This window comes from Onychostruthus taczanowskii, unplaced genomic scaffold (genome assembly GCF_017590055.1).
Source record: "Onychostruthus taczanowskii isolate IOZ18803 unplaced genomic scaffold, ASM1759005v1 scaffold12, whole genome shotgun sequence".
NCBI lineage: Eukaryota > Metazoa > Chordata > Aves > Passeriformes > Passeridae > Onychostruthus > Onychostruthus taczanowskii.
The window spans coordinates 3,435,089-3,457,510 of NW_024498351.1; the positions used below are offsets into that span (position 1 = coordinate 3,435,089).

General features: G+C 47.3%; 2 protein-coding genes across 2 annotated transcripts; both read left to right on the forward strand.

The window, feature by feature from the left end:
- The first annotated feature begins 315 nt into the window (after positions 1-315).
- Positions 316-14,205, forward strand: SRP72 (signal recognition particle 72). Its single transcript, XM_041395752.1, has 19 exons — positions 316-476; positions 1,455-1,575; positions 3,337-3,460; positions 4,263-4,406; positions 5,180-5,291; positions 6,333-6,364; positions 6,938-7,062; positions 7,155-7,212; positions 7,392-7,523; positions 7,930-8,058; positions 8,554-8,626; positions 9,199-9,263; positions 10,250-10,345; positions 10,806-10,909; positions 11,515-11,592; positions 12,207-12,344; positions 12,624-12,661; positions 12,982-13,141; positions 13,958-14,205. The coding sequence occupies exons 1-19, from the start codon at positions 371-373 to the stop codon at positions 14,130-14,132; spliced, it is 2,010 nt and encodes a 669-aa protein (XP_041251686.1). The 5' UTR covers positions 316-370; the 3' UTR covers positions 14,133-14,205.
- Positions 14,206-16,184: 1,979 nt separating this feature from the next.
- Positions 16,185-22,239, forward strand: ARL9 (ADP ribosylation factor like GTPase 9). The gene is made up of 4 exons (XM_041395785.1): positions 16,185-16,476; positions 16,889-17,057; positions 19,803-19,978; positions 21,058-22,239. The coding sequence occupies exons 1-4, from the start codon at positions 16,327-16,329 to the stop codon at positions 21,235-21,237; spliced, it is 675 nt and encodes a 224-aa protein (XP_041251719.1). The 5' UTR covers positions 16,185-16,326; the 3' UTR covers positions 21,238-22,239.
- The last annotated feature ends 183 nt before the right edge of the window (positions 22,240-22,422 follow it).

The window sequence follows — 22,422 nt, forward strand, 5'->3', positions numbered from 1 at the left end:
GACAATCCCCTCCCTCGCCTGGCTGTGCCTGCTGTCCCCCAGGACAGGGCTGACCCTGCTGGCTGCCAGGGCTCAGTGACTCACATTCAGTGCCACGGACCAGGGCCCCCAGCTCCCTTTCTGCAGCGCTGCTCCGGCCTCTCATTCCCCAGTCCATGCACACCGCCAGGGCTGCCCAGGTGCAGGGTGACACCCCACGCCCGCAGCGGGGGAAGCTGCGGGGCCACGGCCGCGCCCGGGCCCGGCGGCGGCACCGCTGGGCGGGGCTGCCGGAAGGGTACGAGCGCCGGTCGGGGGCGGGGCCCCGCTCGGCACTTCCGCTTCCGGCGCGGCGCCGCCCCCGCGACGTGTGTCTGGTCCCGGTGCCAAGATGGCGGCGGCCGCGGGGGCGGTGGCGGCGGCGGGGCTGTGGAGCGAGGTGAACCGCTGCGGCCAGAACGGCGACTTCGCCCGCGCACTCAAGTCCGTCAATAAGAGTGAGTGCGGCGACAGTGCCGGCCCCCGCCCCGCCGGTCTGTGGTCTCTGCCCGGGCGCGTTGGCCTTGTGGCGGGGAGCGGGTGGTGTCCGTCCGTGGGTTTCGTGCCGGGAGCGGGGCTGCGGGGATCTTACTGTGTTGGGGCAGAGGGAAGAGGGCCGGCCGGGGCCCAGGCTCCGCTGCTGTACCGTGGCCATCGGGTCCTCGTGTTGCATCACGCATCCCTTGCTGTGGGTTAAGCCTTCGGAGTTACTCGTGGGCTTTCCTTCCTTTTGGTCATGGGAGGAAGGAGGGCTTTTCCCTCGGGAACTGGAGGAGTGGTGTTGTGCATACGGACTAACTGACTTGGGAACAACTTGCTGGAAACGGAGAGTTCACGTTGAGATGTGTTGTTTTGGTGGCTAGGCATCCAAAACGGGATTGCAGTGTCAGGCACGTCGTGGTTGTAAGGTCTGTCTTTGCTGCTGGTAGGCTGTAGGGATTCATCTCCTGTCCTGGAAAAGCTGGCATCACTGAAAAAAAATCAAATAGCAAAACCCATACCTCTCTTCTAGTTCCCATTCACTGTCATCCACTGGCAGAAAGTTTTAGCGTGTAAAGTGACTCCCTGGCAAGGGCCACGCTGCTCTTCTGTACCAGCTGTTTTCCTTCCTTACGTGGCACTGGGGCCTTGGCACCGTGTTCTTTGCCGGGCAGTGAAATGCCAAGGAAAGGTTTGCCCAGGTGTGTTTAGCCCCTTTGGTGCCACTCTCTTCCAGACATGTCAGCACAGTGCATGCCTCTGGTAAGTTCAGGATCTATGCTGGATTCTTTTATCCTGCTGGGGTTTGTTTCATGATCCAAGCCAAAGCAAGCCATGCCAGGATGCTTTAAGTTGATGTGGCCACTCTCTAGGATGGGTTTTTGCAGCTCTGTTAATATGAGTCTCTTACAAAGCCTGGGTGTCTTTGAGTTGGATCATTGTGGTTTCTCCTCCAGTACTGCAGATCAACAAAGACGACGTGACAGCACTTCAGTGTAAAGTAGTGTGTCTTATCCAGAATGGGAACTTCAAGGAAGCCCTTGGTGTAATCAATACCCACACTAAAGTGTTAACCAGGTGAGTTGTGTCTTGCTGTGCTTTGCAAAATATGAAACTCCCGAGTCCTTGAGAAGCTGCTGCAGCTTCAGTAGAGGGGACTAATAAGGCAGCAAAATAAAGGTCAGGATATGCTCAGAGACATTGGGGTTGGTCTTCTCAGTGACACACTTATTTATGGGAGGGGATGAGAGAGGGTCTGGTAGGGTTTGAGGCAGTGTAACATCTTGCTGTTGCTGTTGAAGGAATTGTCCCTGACCGAGTTTTCATCCTCCTTCACATGCTGGTTCTGCTTGTAGATGTGGCTGGGTAGCATGGCTGGTGCAAGGGAAGGGGACAGGTCTCTCTGGGAGGGAAGGGAGAGGGGAGAAGCCTTGGTTGGTGGCAGCGAGCTGTTGGCTTTGCTTGGCTGTCTCATCGTACGGCTCCTTGGGGACCTCTGCTTTGCCATCCTGAAGGAACTGCCTCAGCTTTTGGGGTGGTGCAGGCCCTTTGTGCATCCTCTCAAAACCAGGGCCTTGGAGACAAATTGTGTTCGAGAACAAGTCATGCTTCTCATTTGTGTCCTTCAGATTCTAATTTTGTTCCTCATAAGGATGCTCTGTGCAATGACAGGCTACCCAAGAACTGGCTGGCAGCAAAATTGCTGTATTTCAGATGCTGTTCTTATTAAGGAACTTCCCAGAAAGGTGTGTTGAAGTTATCAGTGTGATGGAACATACCTTTGTTTTTGTTTGCATCTGAATAACACGTAATTACCCTGTTCACCAGTTCCTTCTTTCCTGGGACAAAAGGGGTTTAGTTCAAGTTTTTTAGCTTATTATTTTATTATATGGTAAGGAGAAGAAATTTTTTTTGTATTCAACTGGTTTCAGAGTTCTTCCTATAACTTCTTTTGGCTCATTCTGTTGTGTGTCTGTGTCCTGCAGAGCAAGGAGAGTGGTGGTTCTTGGTCTGTCTTGAAGTTTTCCTATCTTGCACTGAGGCTGCTTTGATTTAATTCCAAATGCCATTAATTTTCAAACTTCCTTAATACTCAGTTGAATTGAGATCATTTTAAATAGGCAAAGTAAAGCTTGATAACAAGTGGCCCCAAGCATGAACTAAAGGAATCGCTGATTAATTTTCCTTTGGCTTAAGTGGTAACTCAGAGGGGTAGGCAGAACGCAGCATTCAAGGCTCTGCTTCTTTGAGAATGCTTCCCTGCTGGTGTGAGCTTGCTTTGAAGCCAATTTTGTGTTGGCAAAGGCAAACCCTTTTGCTGCAGTTCTGCTGCAATCATATTTCAAAATAGGTTAATGTTACCTTTGTCTTGGTATCGGCCTGTAAGTGGGACTGTGTTTTGTACCTTTTCCTCTCTCTCTCTGTGAGTCAATTGTATTTAAAAGTTTGCTGTAACAATGTTGCATTGCAATGTAATGCTTTCTCCTTAAGAAATGTCACAGAATGAAGTTTGCTATTGTTTTACCTTTTAAGCATTTGATTAGCATAATTAGTAGGCGGCCTGGAGCAGAGAGGATTTGGAATACCGTTTGTGTGGAAATGCCATTAAAAAGGAACCTTTTTTTTGGATGAAGTTTTTACATGCTTTCTCTGTTGAACACCAAGTAGGTAGAAGATACTTACAGTGCTCAACAGATACCTAATTCAGTAATCTGGGATCATGTGTTTGGATTTTCGGTTTTGTAGCAGTCTCTGACTAATGAGGGCTGGTTCTATGTGAGTGAATGCTGTTGAATGAAACTCTGGTGCTTGCTGTCAGCCTTTGTCTTGTCCTTGCAGTGATGTTATTGCCTTTGAGAAGGCCTACTGTGAATACAGGTTGAACCGTATTGAAAGTGCTCTCAAGACCATTCAGAGTGCCAGTCAGCAGACAGACAAACTGAAGGAGCTTTATGGACAAGTGGTAATTACAAGCTTTTCTTCCTGGTGGGAGTTTCATATGCTGGATGCCTTGTCCCTCCTCTAATGGGGGCAAGTATGGGGACAGAATTTCTGTCTCTGGCTTGAAGGTAAGGACAGGTATGGTTCCAGCTGCTCAAACTTCCGTGAAGTTTCAGTTACCTATTTCTGGAGGCAGTGTCATCATCTTATTCCCACAGAACCAAAGCAATACATTTGTGACTTCTGCTCCCTTCCTGGGTCAGGCCTGATATTAGCCATCTGGTTGAGGAAGGAAGGGATCTGATGGGATTTGTTTGTGGTTCAGCTATCTGTTTGCATTAGATACCTGTTCAGGAATGGTTTGTGGGACCTGATGTCTCAGGCATTAAAAGTGATGTGGAAAAGAAGTTATGCTTTTTCCCCTTCTTTTTTTCCTGGTTGATCAGAACGGTTTTGTGAAGAATTGGCTATCTTCTCTCAGCTGCGTGAAAGACCATTCATTTAATTTCTTTCTTAGAGAGGCGATCTAATTTGGAAGAAGGCTGTTTGAGGACAAAACTGAGTAAACTGCTGCTTTTAAAGAAGCTGTTTTAGGAGTAGGAGCTGTGTCATTTTTGTGCAGGTATCTGGTGTCATTGCTTGAGTCCTTGCAAGTGTAGTCTATATAGCTTGCCCTTAAAGGTAGATGCAAATGTTAGTAATGTTCAGCTTAAAACATATGATGCTCTGCTGCCCCCAGTCCATGGGGAGGGAGGAAGGAGGCTGTAGTTACCAGCATGAAGAGAAGAATGCTGTTCTGAGGGCTAATCCCTTTCCTTTCTCAGTTGTACAGACTGGAGCGTTACGACGATTGTCTGGCTGCGTACAGGGATCTCATCCGCAACTCCCAGGATGAGTATGAGGAGGAGAGAAAAACAAACCTCTCTGCTGTTGTGGCAGCACAAAGCACATGGGAGAAGGTGGTGCCAGTAAGTGAGTATGTATGCCTTGGGGTGCAAGAGTGAGAGCCAAGGAACAGAGGATACAAATTGTATTGGAATTGTGGATACTGAACAGGACAGAAATGTGTTCCTGTCTTACAAAGATTTCAGAGTATTGAAGATCACGTAGTGGTTTTCCCTATATGGAGGAATAAATGCTGTTATTATTTATGAATTGCACTTCACCTTTGATCTCTATAGAGCTTGTACTTTAGATGTCACAGCAGAGCAGGAAGTAGGTCTTTCTGAACCTGCATTGGCAGAACACCTGTGGTGACTAGCACTTTTCTCTCTCTTTACCCTCTTGCCCAGGGTTAAAGCTAGTTGTTCTGATCACCCAGCCATGCTTGGGAATATTTTTGTTAATGAACAATGAAGATTGTAATGTTCATATTTGTTTAGAAATCCTTGTCCTTGGAGGTGCACACAGCATGCTCAGCTTTCTGTTCAGTGCTGTGGATCCGCATTCTAATTCTCTAGAGCAGCAGTTCTTAGTTGCCCTCTTGCACCAGCCGAAGTAGTCCCCAGGTTCAGGCTGGAGTTTCCCTGCTGCCTTGTCAGTTGCCTCTGACTTTGTGCAGTGTAAGGGAAGAAGATCCTTTGTGTTGCAACTTACTTGCCAGGTGTGTGCCCTGTTAAATGTGCTTCTTAAATTTATTTTTCAAGGACTAGTTTGAATGTACAGGAAAACTGTGGTTTGTGTGTGTTGCCTGTTAAATCTGTCGGTGCTTATGCAATGTTATATTTGGTTTTCATGCTAGGAGGATTTAGGCCTTCGAGAAGCTACCTACGAGCTGTGTTATAACAGTGCATGTGCATTGATTGGGCAAGGAAAGCTGAATGAAGCAATGAAAAAACTACAAAAAGCAGAAGGTAAAAGCCTGGTGAGGTGAGAGGGATGCTTTGTGTAGTAGAAGTAGTTACTTGCTCTCTGATACACAAATCAGAGGAAAAGAGCTTTTTTGAATTTAAAAACTCATCATCAGCAGGATTTTTTGTGAAGCTAGTGTTTTTGGATGAGTGTTCCTCTGGAACTCTTTTCCAGAGACATACAGCATGTCCTGGCTCTCCTACAGCCCCCTGATTTGTATTCAATAACTTTGAGCATTTTTTTGGAGCAGGAAGTAAATGTGAGTGTAATCTCATAAACATGAGATGAGATTTTTGTTAGTATGAGTATGTATTTAAGTACATGCTATAAAAGTTCAAAGTACTTCATGCTGTGAATTAGTATAAGCCAGTAAATGAGCTTTTAGCAAAGAGGATTTTTTTATCTATGGGGTGAAAGGGGATTTTGTGTGTTTAAAAAAAAATCTGGGGAGAGAACTAGGAAGGACTAGTTCTGTCTGATCTAATTGCTCTTGCAGATAAATAGGTCAGTTCTGTCCCAGTTTTGATGAAAAATAACAAGTGTCCCATACAACTGATAAGCATGTGTAATTTGAGCCTATGTCCTTTGGAGAGCAAACAAGTGATATTCTGGTGAAGTATGAGAAAGTAAAGAAGTGACTGGTATGGGTACTGAAAAGTAACAGAATTGCTGCCCCATAAAGGGTGTTGTAAGCTGAATATTGCAGGATTGCAGCGCTTAGCTCACAAGACCGGTGAGCAGTTGCAGCTGATCCCTCTGGGAAGAAGCAGGAGCTAGGTCTAAGGAAGTTTGTTCTGGACAGAAAATTAGTGTCTGGGAGGGACAGTATCTTCTGTGCCTTTGATTGTTCTTCTGCATCACATAGTCTGCTCTGTTGTGCTTAGTCCTATCCATCATCAGACTGGTAGTCTGTGCCCTTGTAGTGCTGCAGAAGTTTCAGAGATACATAAAAACGTTCTGTGTTCCCCCATGCTTCTTGCCTGTTTTTTTTTTTTTCACCCTAAAGCCTTCTAAATTGTGTTTTTCAATGTTTTTCCTTGTAGAGCTGTGCCGCCAGTCGCTGTCAGAAGACTCGGTAAGTTCCTGGTGTTGTTCTGGAGAGTGTTTGCTTTGCAGCAGTGGAAGCGAGGGTGCAATCCCAAAGTGCAGAGAGCCAGAGCAGAGCCAGGGCTGCTCTGCTGGTACCAGCTTGTGAGGCTGGGGCAGCCACCATGGCTGTTGCAGGAGGGCAGCTGACACCACAGGGTGTTTGCTGCTGTGCTCCTTGCATAGTTGCCTGTTTTGGTGCAAGTAGGAGGGTACAGATTGTCTGAAACCTCCCTGTGACCTACCCCTGCTAGGGATGAACATGATGAGTGGGTGGTGACAAACAGGGAATTTGTAACCAATCATTGCAGAATAACAGATTGAATGTACAAGTTAAGGTAATCTTCAGATTCTGGCTGGAGTAGGGGAAGCTTTCTTTTCTCCTAGTTTAACTCAGATATGCTTCTGTTTGTGCTGTGGCTGCAACCTTCACCTGTGGTAGCTGGGGTACTTTGCTAGTAATACTGCCCAGGAATGCTCAAAGATGTTTGCCAGCAGAATGCTGAAGCTGGAAGAGAGGTGAGATAGCAGCTTTTTACTTTTTGCTTTGATTTTCCTTCAGGATGTGACAGAAGAAGACATTGAGGCTGAACTGGCTATTATTCATGGTCAGATGGCTTATATCATGCAACTGCAGGGGCGTACAGAGGATGCTCTACAGCTCTACAATCAAATAATCAAGTTGAAGTAAGGGTTTTTTTTAAAACAAATGCTCAGCCTTCCATCTGTGCGAGACTGCTGTTCAGTAACAGTATGCTTTCTGCTTTTCTTATCTGCAGGCCAACAGATGTAGGACTCCTTGCTGTCATTGCAAATAATATCATCACAATTAACAAGGTATAGAATTACCTTGCCACTTTCATTGTGGTTAGTCAGCTTGCTTCTCTGCTTCTGTGGAGAGAAGGGAGATAATCAGTAAAGATGTTTTCTTAAACAGTAGTTAAATTGTGGACCCAGGGACCTTTTCTTCTTCAAAGAATGTAGTGAAATCTTCTCATGATGTTCGATTTCCCCAGGACCAAAATGTCTTTGATTCGAAGAAAAAGGTGAAGCTGACCAATGCAGAAGGTGTTGAGCATAAACTCTCCAAGAAGCAACTCCAGGCGATTGAGTTCAACAAAGCTTTGCTTGCAATGTACACGAACCAGGTAGGGGAAACTGATCTGCAGTAAATAGCTATGGATTAAATCCACAGGAGTTTGACTGGGCAAAAATGGAGATGCAGCTGTTCTATTTCAGAAGATTAGACCACTTGGTTTTGGGCACATAAGTGAGCAGAAAAATAAAATCATCCCTAAAAGCACAACTGCCTATTTAGTGATTTGGGTATTGCTGTACCCAATAGGGAGGATGGTGTGAAGATAACTGGAAGACAAAAAGGAATGTGGGGGTTCTTAGATGTATCTGAAGGGCCACTAAGAGGACTTCTTGGTTCTGTGTACTCATTTCAGGGCAGTCACCACTTGTATCTCTTCTTAGGTACTGTTGGTTTCTTAGCCCTGTGTAAGGTGCTCGCTGAGGTTGAGGAAAGTGTGTTCCCTCTTTCCACTCCAGGCAGATCAGTGCCGCAAGCTGTCAGCCAGCCTGCAGTCCCAGAGCCCCGAGCATCTGCTCCCTGTGCTTATCCAGGCAGCCCAGCTGTGTCGTGAGAAGCAGCATGCAAAGGCTGTAGGGCTTCTGCAGGTAGGTTAAGAGACAGTTGGCCAAGCACCATTTAAACTTGTGCTTTGTGTTCTCCTGTGCTGTTTTTCCTTAGTTTGTTTTGTTTGGTTTAAATTTCCAGGGGTATCTGACTCCTTATTTTGGTTTGGTTTAATGCTGCTGGAAAGCCTTCACACCCAATTGAACAATTCTGCTTTTAAAGGGAAATAGTTCCCTTACAGCTCTGATTTTTATGCTTATGAAGCTGTAGTAGACTTCTAGGGTAAGCAGTAGGCTTTGCTGCTCTGCTTACAAGCAGTTTGCAACACCCTTCTTTGGAATGATTGAGTGGCCTGGGACAGAAGTCTGAAAGGGCGCACTTGGGATCCTTTTCTGCTGTATGCTGAAACCTGCCTGTGCTGGAAAGCTTTCTTTGGTTCTTGCCAGCTTGCTGTGAGTGAGCATGACATATGATTCACCAAAGCAGCAGCCTGGTGCCCACACACAAGTTGAATTGTTCTTTCTTCTAACTCTCAGGACTTTGCAGACCAGCACCCTGCCAATGCAGCTGAGATCAAGCTGACGATGGCCCAGCTAAAAATTGCTCAAGGTATCTAGTGTCCTCTTTTGTTGGGAAGTGTCTACACATGACAAGGGTACAAGGGGTAAGAAAATGAGACTTCAGGGCAGTCTTTGCTGCAGTCACTGTTGTGACAGGGGTGCAGAGCAGAGATACTTTCAGTCAGGTAATACAGATACTTAGCTATGGCAGGATAATGCTGACAGCTAATGTCTGGATACACAGGCTCCACAGATGGCTGGCAGAAATGCTCATAGTCTCTGTGAAATGCTAAATCTCTTCTGGAGTGGGATAATTTTTGGAGCAGTGTCAGGCTCCATAATGGTACCATTCCTGTATGCAGCCAGGCAGCACAGACTTGAGCCTGAAGAGAACTCCCTGGTAGCCAAAGCTTGCTCCTGAACCCATGCAGGATGTGACAAAAGCAGAAGGGTTCATTGTGTAGAGGCCTGTCCTTAACTCCTCCAGTGAGGGAGATGTTGTGCAGGAGATGTGAGAAGGGGAATTGTTCTGTCCCCATTGTTTACCTTTGGCTCAAAGTTCACTGGTGTGTTCAGGTGTTGTGATGCCATTCAGAGTGTGTTCTTCCTTGTCTCTTCTAGGCAGTGTCACCAAAGCCTGCATGATCCTGAGGAGCATAGAAGAACTGCAGCACAAGCCTGGTATGGTAAGCAAAACTCCGTCCGAACTGTGTAAGGTTTTTCCCTTGTAGGAGAGCTTTGCACCACTTGCTCCTTTTTGCCTCTTTCCCGTGGTTGCCACTTGACTTGAGTGTCTGCAGGGATTCTGCGTCCATCTTCCTTGTCTTGGATAAAGGTGGTATTGTAACTTGCTTCAGGCAGCCTGAACGTAGTCACTGAAGTACTCTGCCTGTCAGAGGGATGCTCTCTGCCTATGTTCCCACTGCCTGGTAATCTCTCAGTCCTGCATGTTGCTTGGATTTACTTGCATAACATACTGGAGCAACTGCTGGTTGCTGGTAGGTACTGTTGGGACATTTTAGAAGCAGCTTTAGGACAGCAGGCCTTAGGGGGAAAGAGCTGTGTTCCATCCTTGCAGCATCACCCTGATCTGCATGCTTATCCACACCTGCTGTTCAGAAAAGCTTGATGGCCTTGTAAGTGCTCACGTGTTCAGCATAAGCATCTTGAACAGGGGCTGATAGTTGTGGATCTGTTTCAGTTGTAAGTGTGAATGATCAAAATAATTTATAGGGGCAATTAAGAGTAACAGTTCTTTGCCCTGGGTCACCTCTACTTGTGACTGCAATGGATGGTATCCTTATAATCTCTTCAGTGCTGATTTCTTTTTTCATAGCTCTTGGGGTAAAGAATGGGGAATGAAAAAGGTTTTCTAATGAAACTGAGTCCTGTGATAAGCAAATAAAGTGCCAAGACAGGAAGGTTCTTTCTGTGAATGCAATCTTAGGCTTGTACCATAGCAAAAAGATGTTGGGGATGTTCCTTTGGGAGTGACTTGGGTAGGAAGATGTGGCCTGGGTATCCTGCCTGTTACCACAGCTGTTTTTTAGGGACAGAGCAGAAAGCTCACACTGACTCTGCTTTTGGGAAATCCCATCATTTAACTGCTGAGACTCTGGCTGTAGACAATTTGCATGAAGATCTGCTATTTACTGCTCTTGAATGTTTGCAGGTGTCTGCGTTGGTGACAATGTACAGTCATGAAGAGGATATTGACAGTGCAATTGAAGTCTTCACACAGGCTATCCAGTGGTATCAGCAACACCAGGTAAGTCAGACCAGAGGAGTTAATGTGCAGGAATCTGTCCTGGATTTTCTAGCCAGTCCAATTAAATATTTCCTGTTGATGCATAGCCTCAGCAGTTATCCAGTTGTGGATTTGGAGACACGCAAGCTCCTGTTTTGTGAGCATTTATCAATAATGTATTATTTTATATGTGTTACAAATAGGGAGCAGCAGCTCCTGTCAGATTAGGAGGGTGGCATCAATGGATGTGTAAATGCAGCAATCAGGACTTCTCCCTGATGGGAAAATACGGTGGAGCAGCAAGCTGCCTTGTCCCATGCAGTTCTGCCTCACTTCCCAGAGAGCAAAGGTGGTCTGGTTTCTGCATGACAGGAGGTTAACTCAGTTCTCCTTGGCCAAGCCTCAGGTGCATTAAAGCCAGCTAGAGCTGGGCTCCATGCTGTGATAACAAGGAACTAATCATGGCTGCTGTGTCTTTCAGCCAAAGTCTCCTGTCCATTTGTCACTGATAAGAGAAGCTGCCAACTTCAAACTAAAGCATGGCAGGAAGAAGGAAGCAATCAGCGACTTGGAGGAGCTCTGGAAGTGAGTTGGGTGGTTGCTGAGCAGCAGGTCTCTACCCAGAGTCCTCTGTAAGCTGTCTGGTGGCAGGCAGTGTCTGACAATTTTGATTGACTAGTAGCTGTCCTTTATAGTTGCTTTTGCACAGGGGCTTCAGTGCAAGGCTGTATTTTGGAAGAAGGGGAGATAATTCATTTGATATATAGTTGATGCTCACTTGAAAACCTGATAGACTTATCCCAGAAGCCTCTTGTGTGCAGTGAACATTTCTCTGGGGACTGGAATGCAGTTTTTTCTAGTGCTACCTAAACATGGATGTCTAGGTTTTAGTTTCTGTTGTACACTTAATGGGATCTTTTATTGGCAGGAGCGTTAACTTGCCTTTGCTACTGGGATTTTCCCTCTTCTATTGCCTGCTTCATGATACTGTGAAATTGTCTGTGCTTCCCTTAATCCACAACAGTGATGTTTGGTGGTGTGCTCTGGAGGATACCGCATACTTACATGCCTGTCCCTGCAGATAGCAACTGTGTTGCAGTAGCAAGCACTGTGTGGTGTTACCAGTCTTTGAGATGAGTAACATTGGTAACTTGGTCCTTTTCTGTTTTGTTTTTTTTTCCTCTAAAAAGGCAAAACCCAAAAGATGTGCATACTCTGGCACAGCTCATCTCTGCCTATTCCCTGGTTGACCCTGAAAAAGCTAAAGTGTATCCTTTTAATGGTGGTGGAAGAGGTGTTTGGGTATTGCTTCCTTGGATTTTCAGCTGTGTGGGGACTTCAGACTTACCCGAAGAAAGGCAAGGAACCTCTCTGGAGTAGCTGCATATCCAGGTCATCATATCCATATCCATGGAGCTATATTATTTCTCTAATTGGCTTCATTACTGTGATATCTCAGGACCCTTTTATCTTTGGCCTTCTCCTCTTTGAGAATTAATAAGACAAGGTGGAACAAAAAACAAGAGCACCTGCATCTTTTCTGTCAGAATCTTAAACCTGTGATAGTAATGCAGGACTGATACAATATGGATAAGCAGGAGCTTGGTTTACATACTGCTTTTGTCACCTGAGCCTCTTTCACTGGAAGTTGTTCCCTGTGTCCCTGTATTAAAGAGCGAAAAATGAAGCAGATGGTGATTAAGCAGCTCATCCCAACTTGTATAAGAAGCTAGTGAGAGAGATGGAAATAGCCCCATAGGCCTGTCTGGTGTCTGTGTTGTTAACAGAGAGAATTTATTTAAGCTGAGGTTGCCTCTTGCTGTCTGGAAGAACATGGGTGTTTATGCTCGCTGGTTTGCATCCCTGAACTCTTCCCTTGCAGTCTTAGCAAACACTTGCCTTCCTCAGACACCATGTCACTGAAAGTAGATGTTGATGCGCTGGAGAACTCCCATGGAGCGACCTACGTTCGGAAGAAAGCTGGGAAGCTCACTGGAGACAACCAGCAGAAGGAGCAAGGGTAAAGCAGGCTGCTATATTTTTTATTTAATTTTATTGCTATAGCTCTGGTACATCCTTCTTTGGGGTGGTTCAGGAATCACACCTGGTGTGGTGAAGGCATTGCTGTAGAAGGCAGGCTGGTGGAAAGGGAGCCTGTTGTTTGACTGCAAGGAGCTTTATGTAACAGCAGACCAAGTTCTTAGAGAGATGGGAATGGTTTAGCTTCTTCCAGAGCTAGTTTTTAGTTGACTTGTCTGCTCCGTCTCTGGTATGTCACAATGTCTTGTTTTCCTTTCAGACAAGGGGAAGTGAAGAAAAAGAAGAAAAAAAAGAAGGGTAAGTTGTATTTCCTAGCTGTTGAAACAGCACAGCTCCAGAGAGGTCTCCAGATTCTTTCTTCAAATATCCAGCCTCTAGGTCCCTAGGAGCTAGAGTCCTTTGCTAGGACTGTGTCTCTGGAAGCCTGGATTTTCATAATAGCTTGTTTGGTTGGGGCACTTTTCCTCAGGAGTGAGAGCAACACCCTGATAGGGTGATGTAGTTGCTGGTCTCTTTGCGCTGCCATCCCATTGCTACTGCCATCCCATGCATGTCCCTTGGTGATGCCTCTGGTGTGTTGACCCCAGTCTCATTTCCCGGCACTGGGTGTTCTGCAGGAAAGCTGCCCAAGAACTACGACCCCAAGGTGACTCCCGACCCTGAGCGGTGGCTTCCAATGCGAGAGCGGTCCTACTACCGTGGGCGGAAGAAGGGCAAGAAGAAGGATCAGGTTGGCAAGGGGACTCAGGGTTCAACCACAACTGGCTCCTCTGAACTGTAAGTACCCATTTTGCAAGGATTGATGGGGGGATTCACTCCTGGGTGACTGGGAGGGCTGTGTTTGTGCTGCTCTGCTGCAGCTCTGTCACCACACCAACTGCAGGTAGCACAAGTGACATCATACTTTGCCGCTTGAACCTGCTACCAGCCGCTCTCCCTGGAGATCCCTATAGGTTCCTGAAAACTAGTGTGATAGGATAGGCGTGCTTGAAGGAGCCAAGGTGCAAATAAAATTCTCGTAGTCTTTTAATGCGCTTCTCCTTTGGCAATGAGATGAATTTTGCATGCTTTCTCTTGAGCAATTTGCTTTCAAGTCTTTTGGCAGCTGCAGAACCATTAGCCATGATTTGAGAAAACACTGTACTTCCTTCTAAGCTGGCACTGATTATTTGAGCTGGAATCAAGAATTACCATTGTGTATGAATCCTGACAGCAAGATGGTGTCTTACTAACATCTGAGATGAAGGTGCTGGGTTTGCACTGCCTAGGAGAGGGATCTGAAAGGCTTCCTGTGTGTTGCATGAGCTGTCACATGTCTATTCAAAAGTTAGCCTTGCTTTCATTGCCAGTAATTTGCACTATCTAGTGAACATCAGTTAGAAGTTGATTGCTGCCCTTTGAGACATATTCCCATCCTCCGCCAGCTCCTTCTGTATGATGAAGCCTCTCCTTGCATGAGTAGCCCTCTCATACATAATGCTTGCTACGTAATGGGGCAGATGCTGCTTTTCACTGTCAGCTCCCTGCACTAGTACCACGTCTTGCAGGTGGTTGTGAACCCACACGGTGTCTTTTTCTCTTGCCTTCCTGCAGGGACGCCAGTAGAACTGCCAGCAGCCCACCTACCTCCCCTCGGCCTGGCAGCGGGGCAGCTGTATCGGCTACAAGTAACGTCATCCCTCCCAGGCACCAAAAACCCGCGGGTGCTCCTGCCACCAAGAAAAAGCAGCAGCAGAAAAAGAAGAAAGGGGCTAAAGGAGGGTGGTAAAAAGCAGGATGTGTAACATCCTTCCTTCAATACGTGATGCTGATTGCAGAATAAAGGTCAAAAGCAAGTGCTGGCGAAAAACTCTTGGAATCTGGATCTCTGTCCTGCCTGTTAGTGATCTGGGGGGAGATGGGCTGGTACAGATGCCATGATCTGTCTGCTCACCAAGTTCCCTTCCTCACATTTGCCCCCACTGTGACTTAGGTTGTTGCCATCAAAGTCAAACATAGCCCCTAAGAAGAAATCTGTTTGTGTGTTGCCAGACATTTAACAGATATGAGATAATCAAGAATTTCTTAAAATGTAGTTTAATGCTCCTCTTGCATATGTCACTTTAGGCCTTTAGCAGATTTATCTATGCATGATGCAAGTACTGTCTTTTATGTCAGTCAGTTATTGACCACCAAAGAGCAAAGGCACAAAGTATCTTAGAAAACAACATCTGGGTTTTATAATATAGGATAAGATAAGCTGAAGGGGGATAACAAGACTGTTAGGAGAAAGCATGGTGAAGTGAATGGCAGCAGATCCAGTGTCCCACTTTCTGCAAGCCAGCTGCCTTATTCTAAAGGGCTTGGCAAAGCAAAAGTGAGCAGACTGTGTGTGGTTGTCTGAGGTGCGCTTCCACCTCTTTTGGCCTTGATCCTACGTTCCTACAAGCCTTAGGAGCTGGGTTTATGAAAATAAAGTGTGGTACAGCAGCAGGTCAGCTTAAGCTTGGTGACTCTGGAGAGGGACCCAGAGCAAAGGAAATCCCCAAGAAATTATACCTTTGAGACCATCCTGCACGCACCTTGCATGCCTCTTGGCCCAATGGTTATTTTGCTCTGGATCTTTAACACCTTACTGAGGTGTTTCTCTGTGTCTGTGCAGGAAGGCTGTTGATGGTTCTTGTGAAGCTGCGACTTTCCTGACAGTTGTCTCCTTGTCTTCTGACGCACCTGCTCGCTGGCAGCATGGGAGCCAAAAAAAGCTCAGGAGCTAGGATAAACAAATTTATAAACAATGAAAACAACAGTGTGCTATCAATATTTTTCCTGTACTAAAGACAAAACATAGCCATATGCCAGCTACTAGGAAAATTACTAGGAAAACTAATTTCAGCTATGGAGGTGTAAAGTTCATGGTTTGCAGCCTGAGGCTTCAGCAAATCCAGCTATTCATCCTGAGCAAGTAAAGCTAAACAAACAGCATACTAAATCATACAGTATTATAACTATGTATCTCATTCTGCTGAAAACTTATTCATGTTAAACCGGTATCTCTCAACACAGGTCTTGAAAATTCTGGTTTGATCTGAATGTAGCCAAAACATTTTTCCAGACACGGACTGTCAGTGGATAGAAATGTGCCTTGGAGAGGGTTGTCAGATGTCAGCCCAAAAGGCAAAAGCTTCTGTCTCTGAAAGAATTTAAAGCAAAGGTCTTAGAAGGTGGGGACTAAGGGACATGTTACTGTGGCTTAAGAAAAAAACAACTCCTGAGTCTCCTGGCAGTAAAAATCTACTATGCAGAATCCACTTTTTTTTTACCTTACCTGTACAGGGGGAATATCTGAGAAGGACCTTACCTGTGTGTTGTCTGAAAGAGACAAAGGAACAGAATATAGAGAAAGAAACCAGTTGTATGAATGGCTGGCAGGCACTTGCTGCCAACTGAGTGCTGAACAAAGAGTGTTTTTTTAAATAACTTCGCTGGGTGATGTGCCTCCACTTAGACAGCAGCTGATGACTACAGGAGAGAGACCACTGCCCTGCAGCGATCCCTTGTTTGGAGCGGAGGTATCAGAGGAAAACGCAGCTCTGTTCTTCAAGCGTCTTCTCTGGTGAAACCTAGCACAAGCTCTGGCCTGATGGAAAGGAAGACTCGTGACACTGCTGAGCCCTGTCCCGGGCACCTGGACAGTGTCCTGGCTGCTGCGCCGGAGCTGGGCGCGCAGGCAGACCAAGCTGGGAACAAATCCCTCGGGGCTGGGAGCGGGGGGTGCCGCAGCAGGTGTGCGGAAACCGCGGCCTCCCTGCACCAGGGAGAAGCGGCCCGCGGCAGGGCTCGCTCTGTGTTCCACCGCCGCTCGCGTGTTCCCAGCCTGGCACCGGGAGCCCGGCTGGCGGCGGGAGCCGCGCTCGGGGCTGCGGGGGGCGCTCTCCGTGCGCGGTGCGGGTGCGCGGTGTCCGGTGCCCGCGGCCGGAGCGGCGATGGACTCCCGCCTGCGGGCCGCCGCGTTCTGCGGGGCGGCGCTGGCCCTGGCGGGCGGCGCGATCGTGGCCCTCCGGACCTGGGCCCGCCGGCGGGGCGGCGTCTCGCTGCCCGTACCCTCTGCAGCCGCCGCTGCCGCCGCCGATCAGGTACCGGGGCCTCGGCGGGGCGGCGGGCGAGGCCGCGGGGTCGGGAAACGCCCGCTGGGCCGCCCGGGGCCTCGGCGTGGCAGCGCCGCCCCGCCCGTCTCGGGCCACCGCGACCTCGGCCCCGGCGGCGCCCTGAGCCGCGGCGGAGGTGTTGCCCGGGCCGGGGCCGCTCTCCCCGCTTTCCTGCCCCGCGGTGCCCGGGGCCGGCTGGTGTCCCAGGGATCCCCCATCGCTGCGGCCGTGCGCTTGTGCCGCAGGAGCCCCGCGGGCATCTTCAGCTTCTTCACCGCGAAGGGGCGTTTGCTGTGCCCTCCAGGCCCCTTCTTGTTCAGCCTCCTTCTTTCCCTCAGCCCTGCTAAGCTTTGCTCTTGCCCCGGCTGCCCGGGTAAGTGTGCTGCCCCTCGCTTTGCAGGGTAAAGGACACAGTAAGCAGATCCTGGTGCTGGGCCTGGATGGGGCTGGGAAGACTAGCATTCTGCACTCCTTGGCAACTAACCACGTCAAGCGAAGCGTGGCTCCTACCGAGGGCTTCAATGCCATCTGCATCAACACCGAGGAGTCCCAGATGGAGTTTCTGGAGAGTGAGTGAGCCTTTTAGTATTGAACATAAAATAAGTTCCTGTCTTGTGCCGTAGGGATCAGGCACATATTTTGAAGCCTCAATGTCCCCACATGCCTGCTTCGGTAATGTGAAGTTGTGATTATTTTCTCCTTGGGGATTCTGCTTTCCTACTCAGCCTCTTTGAAGGAGAAGACACAATGGTGTTAGACATCAGTTTTCATTCAGCCCTGACAACCTGGGAATTCTGCACCCAGAGAGAGATGGGTAATAACCCTGATTGGGTGAAACCAGAAGAGGTTTCCCCAGTAAGCCCTGTGTTGTGGTCCATAGCTCTTGTACTGCTTCTCCTTGGTGCTCATGCCTGGCAAAGGGCAGGAGTTACAGAGGAATAAATAATAAGTGAAAGAAGGGGGGGGGGAAGAGAAAAAATGTTGCACCTTTTCTGTTCAGAAGCCTAATAAGCGGTATTTTCTAGTCTTTAAACAGTCTTTTGAATGTCTGTAGCATTTTGTTACAATTTCTGTACTGTTGTTAGCTCTGATTTTTGGATATTGTCTGTGCCTGCAGAGGGCATCTCCAGTGATGCCTTTTGTGCATCACAGCTGTTTGAGGTGCAGGTAGCTGATGGGAAAGGTGGAAGCCCTGGGGTCAGGTCACTCCCTGGTACAGAGAGGCTGACATCCAGCCTCATCAGTGCCTGCCTTGTGTGGAGGCAGGAGCTGCTCATTGATTCCTGCTGTTTCTGCACTGTGCTGTACCAGTGCTCAACTGGCTCAGTTGGCAGCTAGCCCATAGATGCCTCTGTACCTTGAGCAGGTCTAAAGGAGTTGTATTGTTCCCAGATAAGTTTTTGGGGTGTGGGGATGAGGCTTCATTCCCAGTCTTATTACCATAGGAGTCTTCTGCAGTGGTTTAGGGAAATCATCTTTCGAGAGATGCTTGTAGTCTGTGCCCCTCACCTGGTATGTAAGAGGGTGTCTCCTACTGGGATGTGCTTTGCCTGTCTAAGCCCAGAGAAACCCACAGTGTTTCCCCTGCCTGGGCATGGTCTGGGCCCAGCACTGCACACACCACAGCAGAACCTGTTGTTTCTGAGTCGTCCTTCCCTCTCTGGTCCAGGTTGGTAGTGCCTGAGATGTGATGGCTGCGATCTGACCCATGGGAAATGCAATGTCTCAGGCCAGTTTCAGCCAGGTAAATCCATGCATGGCTCTCTAATCTGGTTACTTATCCAGTCTGTACCATTGCCTAGTCCAGGGGTTAGCAGCCTATGCTGTGATCGCACGGCACGAGGTGATCAGCAAACAGCAGGGGTTTCATTTTCCTGGCTTAGGTGGAAAACTGTTCTTTCTCTTTGTACCAGCATACAGATAACTGGATGGTATCTTGTGCTCTGCAGGTGGTAGGAGCTCCTGCCTTCTGCTGAGTTCCTACAAGTCTGGGGGGAAAAAATGTTCTCTGTGAGGTTGCTGACCCCTGGGTTATGCTATGCATGAATACACTTAACAAAGGGAGCAGTGCTGAGCCCCTGCAGTATCACAGTACAGAATCAGGCTTCTGTCCCAAACATTACATGTCAGTCACAGCCCTTTGGCTCCTTTCCACAGTGGCAGACTTGCAGTTCTGCTTCCAGGTACGTTGGGCCACTTGAAGAGGCAGGCATGCTCTAGTGGGAAATGTTACTTCCCTTTCCATATTCTTGAAACTACTGAACCTTTTTGACTTAAATGAAAGCAAAATTGTTTTAACACTGAACAGTCAAAGAGGGCAATAATAGATGGCTGTATAGTCAGACAATTTTGAAAAGAGCTCCTGTGCTAGGGAACCCCAGATATATTGCTTTGTAAACTTGCTGCTTTTGAGAGACTCGCACGTGCCTTGTGAGCACCTCGGTACTCTTTGTGTGAGTGGTCCTGCAATGTGCCTGAAGATGACCTAGAGACCTGAAAACAAATCTGAAATACTTAATGTACTGATACTTATTCCTTCTGCTATTAAACTCAGCAAACTACTGAATTCTTTGTCCCCAGATGGGAGCAACAATCTCAAACAACTTGTGGCCTATAGTTTCACCAGATAATTATTTTGCGACCTAGTTTTGAAGGTGAACAGCTTTCCTCTGTATCCAGCAGAGAAGAGATCATGGAGAAATGCATACTGTGCAAAGATTACTTCAAAGGGTTGACTGAAGAGTCTGCTGGGACTTGATTTTTGTCTCTTCCTGAAGCACCTTTCATTATTGACAAAATTGTGGGAGTTTTGAGCTAGGAGTTTTGAGTTTTGAGCTGGGAGTTTCTTAGTGTCATACAAATACAATGAGAGCCCTCCACACCTCAGCTAAACTTCTCCTTTGGAAATTGTACACCTGCTTTGTCCTAAAATGAGATGAGCATTTGGAGAGCCTATATGGGGACATTTGGTGTTTATGGACACTGAACCGTTTTCTACTCTCCTTACTTGCTTGAGAGCAAGAACCAACAAGGCAGAAAGCAACTGTAAAGAAACTGAATCCAGAATTCTCTCAAAATAAGAGCTTAAAATGGAAAAATTTTTTTTTCCCCCCAGAGCATACACATATGCCTTCATGGGACCTGACTGGAGAAAATAAAGCTGTTTTCAATCTCATGTACAGTAGCTCAAATACTTTGAGGTTTTGGTAATCCAAATACCTTGGGTTTTCAGCCCAGGGCCTGCTGTCTGCACCTCTGGAAGCAGTGCTGCTTGAATGACTTGGTGAATGCTGTGCTGCTGTCTTCTCTTCCAGTCGGGGGCAGTGAGTCTCTGCGCTCATACTGGAAGATGTACTTGCCCAAAGTGCTGTTGCTGGTCTATGTCGTGGACTCGGCTGATCATGCCCGACTGCCTGTGGCGAAACAGCTGCTTCATCAACTAATCCAGAACGACTCCACCCTGCCTGTGGTAGTTCTGGCCAACAAGCAGGTAAGAGTTCCCTGCTGCTTCCACAGCTTGGGCTGGCAGCAACTTTGGAAACAGCAACAAAGCCTTTCAAAAGAGGCTTCATGCCTTTAAGGAGGGCACACGGCTGGGAGTCTTTCTGACACACCTGTTGACCGCAAAACAAAATAATCTGAGGTTGTTTTGGATCTGCAAGATGCGGGTCCTGTGCTTGGTGAAGATGCAATCAGAGCTGTGGGTGGAAGCTGCTGTACAGTTGCAAGGTTTGGGAACTTCAGGGAAGACCACAGTTAGATCTGAAGTTAGGTTTCTGTTCTGAGTATCTGCCTAGAAGTACCACTTCACCTAGGAGCAGCTAAAGAGTGAAACACTGTTGTTTGCCTTCAGACTGTCTGGTTGCTTACTCCTAAGGCTGCTTCTGAAATCTGAGAGAAAGAGCAGCTTTCCTCACAAGGCAGTGCTTCCTCCTAAGATCTTTGTGGAAGTCTCAATGATCGGTGCTGTACCTGGAAAAGAATGGGACCTCTGGTACAATCAGATGACAGAAGACCCCAAAGGTTTTAATCACAGATTCTCCTTTATCAAGGTTGCATGCTCAGTTTGCTCTACATTGTTATCTCCTAAATTTCTAGTAACTGAGGCCCATTACTAGTAGTCTTTTATGTTACACTTGAACACAAGTGCAGGCTTGGGCTTCATCAGACTCATCTGCGTCAGAAACACTGGTGGATGAGAAGGCAGGCAGGGCATGACTGTTGTATATTTGCCCTATTCTTGTAACTCTTTGCTGGGCACCTGGGGTCTTGGGCCATCAGTGTTTTTGTCTGCCTTGTGCAGGTGGTCTTAGATATCAGAAACAGTGGAATTAGTGTAGAAATAGAAACAACTGCACCATATTTCTTCAGGAAGAAATTAGGTTAGAAATTAACTCTTTTCCCCAAGGCATTTTAGGACATGGGAAGTGACCTCATAAAAGGTACATAAGAATGGTGCCCCAGAGCCTTTGAGACCTTCCCTATCCCTGGACAAAAGCAGTGGCTCAAAGTAGGAATGGTGCCACCACTTCTTGCAACTAACAGGGTTGTTTTATTTTTGTGTAACAGGACCTCGAAGGTGCATATTGCATCACTGATATTCACGATGCTCTGGCTCTGTCTGATATTGGGGACGAGAGGAAGATGTTCTTGATTGGTACCCATGTGGCAGAAGATGGCTCTGAGATCTCCTCCAGCATGCAGGATGCCAAGGAGCTGATAGGGCAGCTGGTTTTGGAAACACAGTGACAGCTCTTTTCTTACAACATCGTGTTTGCAGCTGAGGGAGAGCAGGTGTTAGTATATGGTCAGTTTGCTGTGTGGCAGCTGAAATTAGCAGATATGGTTTCCTGGTGGGTGTGGAATTCCTCTGAAAGTGATATCTAGTTGGTAAGAAAATCTTAATTTATAGTGGTTTGAAAATACATTTGAGAAGTAGTCTATTTTTAGCATATTTGTAGGAGAAAAATAGTCTGTCTCTTAGGCAGCAGATTTAAGGGAAAATATAGCTTAGATGGGCTAGATAACTTCATGTCAGGTGGGAATCAAGCACTGATTTCCATGGAAGAAACTTGCATCCAGTGAATTTAATATGGCTTGATGTCTCAGGTTAAAGTGAAATATGTTTACTGCACAAATTTTACGGAACCCTTTTAACAGTGGTGTTCTGTTAAAAATGAGACCTCATTTCTTGACAGTGTCAGAAATTTAAAGTGCTGCAACTACGGGTTTTGACAGTGACAGTTCTTGTTGTTGTGTTGGACCCAGTTGTTATGGGAGTAGCAAATTGGTAATCTCTGGAAATTGGGTTGGTTACTGCTTCTTTAGTGGGTGAGAACAAGAAAATGAAAGCAGTAACACATTGTTTCTTTGCCTACAGGCAAAAAACCAAAATGCTTTAATTTGAAGTAGTGACTGGATGCTTTTAAGTTAAATTGGCAGCAAAGGTGGGAGACTTGTCCATCAGGTTGAGCAGCTTATTTAAGCTTAGTCCGAGATGTCCTGGAGCAAGTAGTCTTATTTGTGAAAACCCTGTTTTTTCTTGACGGTGGTTTCTGTAAGCACAGCAGGTGAGGCAGGTGACAAGCTGCTGAGGAGTGTCACTTTCCCAGTGTCCTCCTAATTATACTCAAAGGACATGACCCAGGAGCAGTCCTGTAAAGGACCTGTTTTGCACCCACATCTATTGTACGAGGCTTTTACGGTTTTGTCCTTTGTAACAGATGCATAAAGCATAAAATTCCACCCTAACCACGGGTCCGGGCTGCTCTCTTCTCTTCCATTTGGGGAACAAGATGTTCGGGTGCGGGAGGCTCCCGAGGCCTCTCTGGGGCGGCCAGCGTGGCAGGGGACCTTGTCACCGTGGGCAGAAGCCGGGCCGTGCGGCGGCGCGGGCTGGGGCCGGGGCCGGGGCTGCCGGCGGCCCCGGGCCGT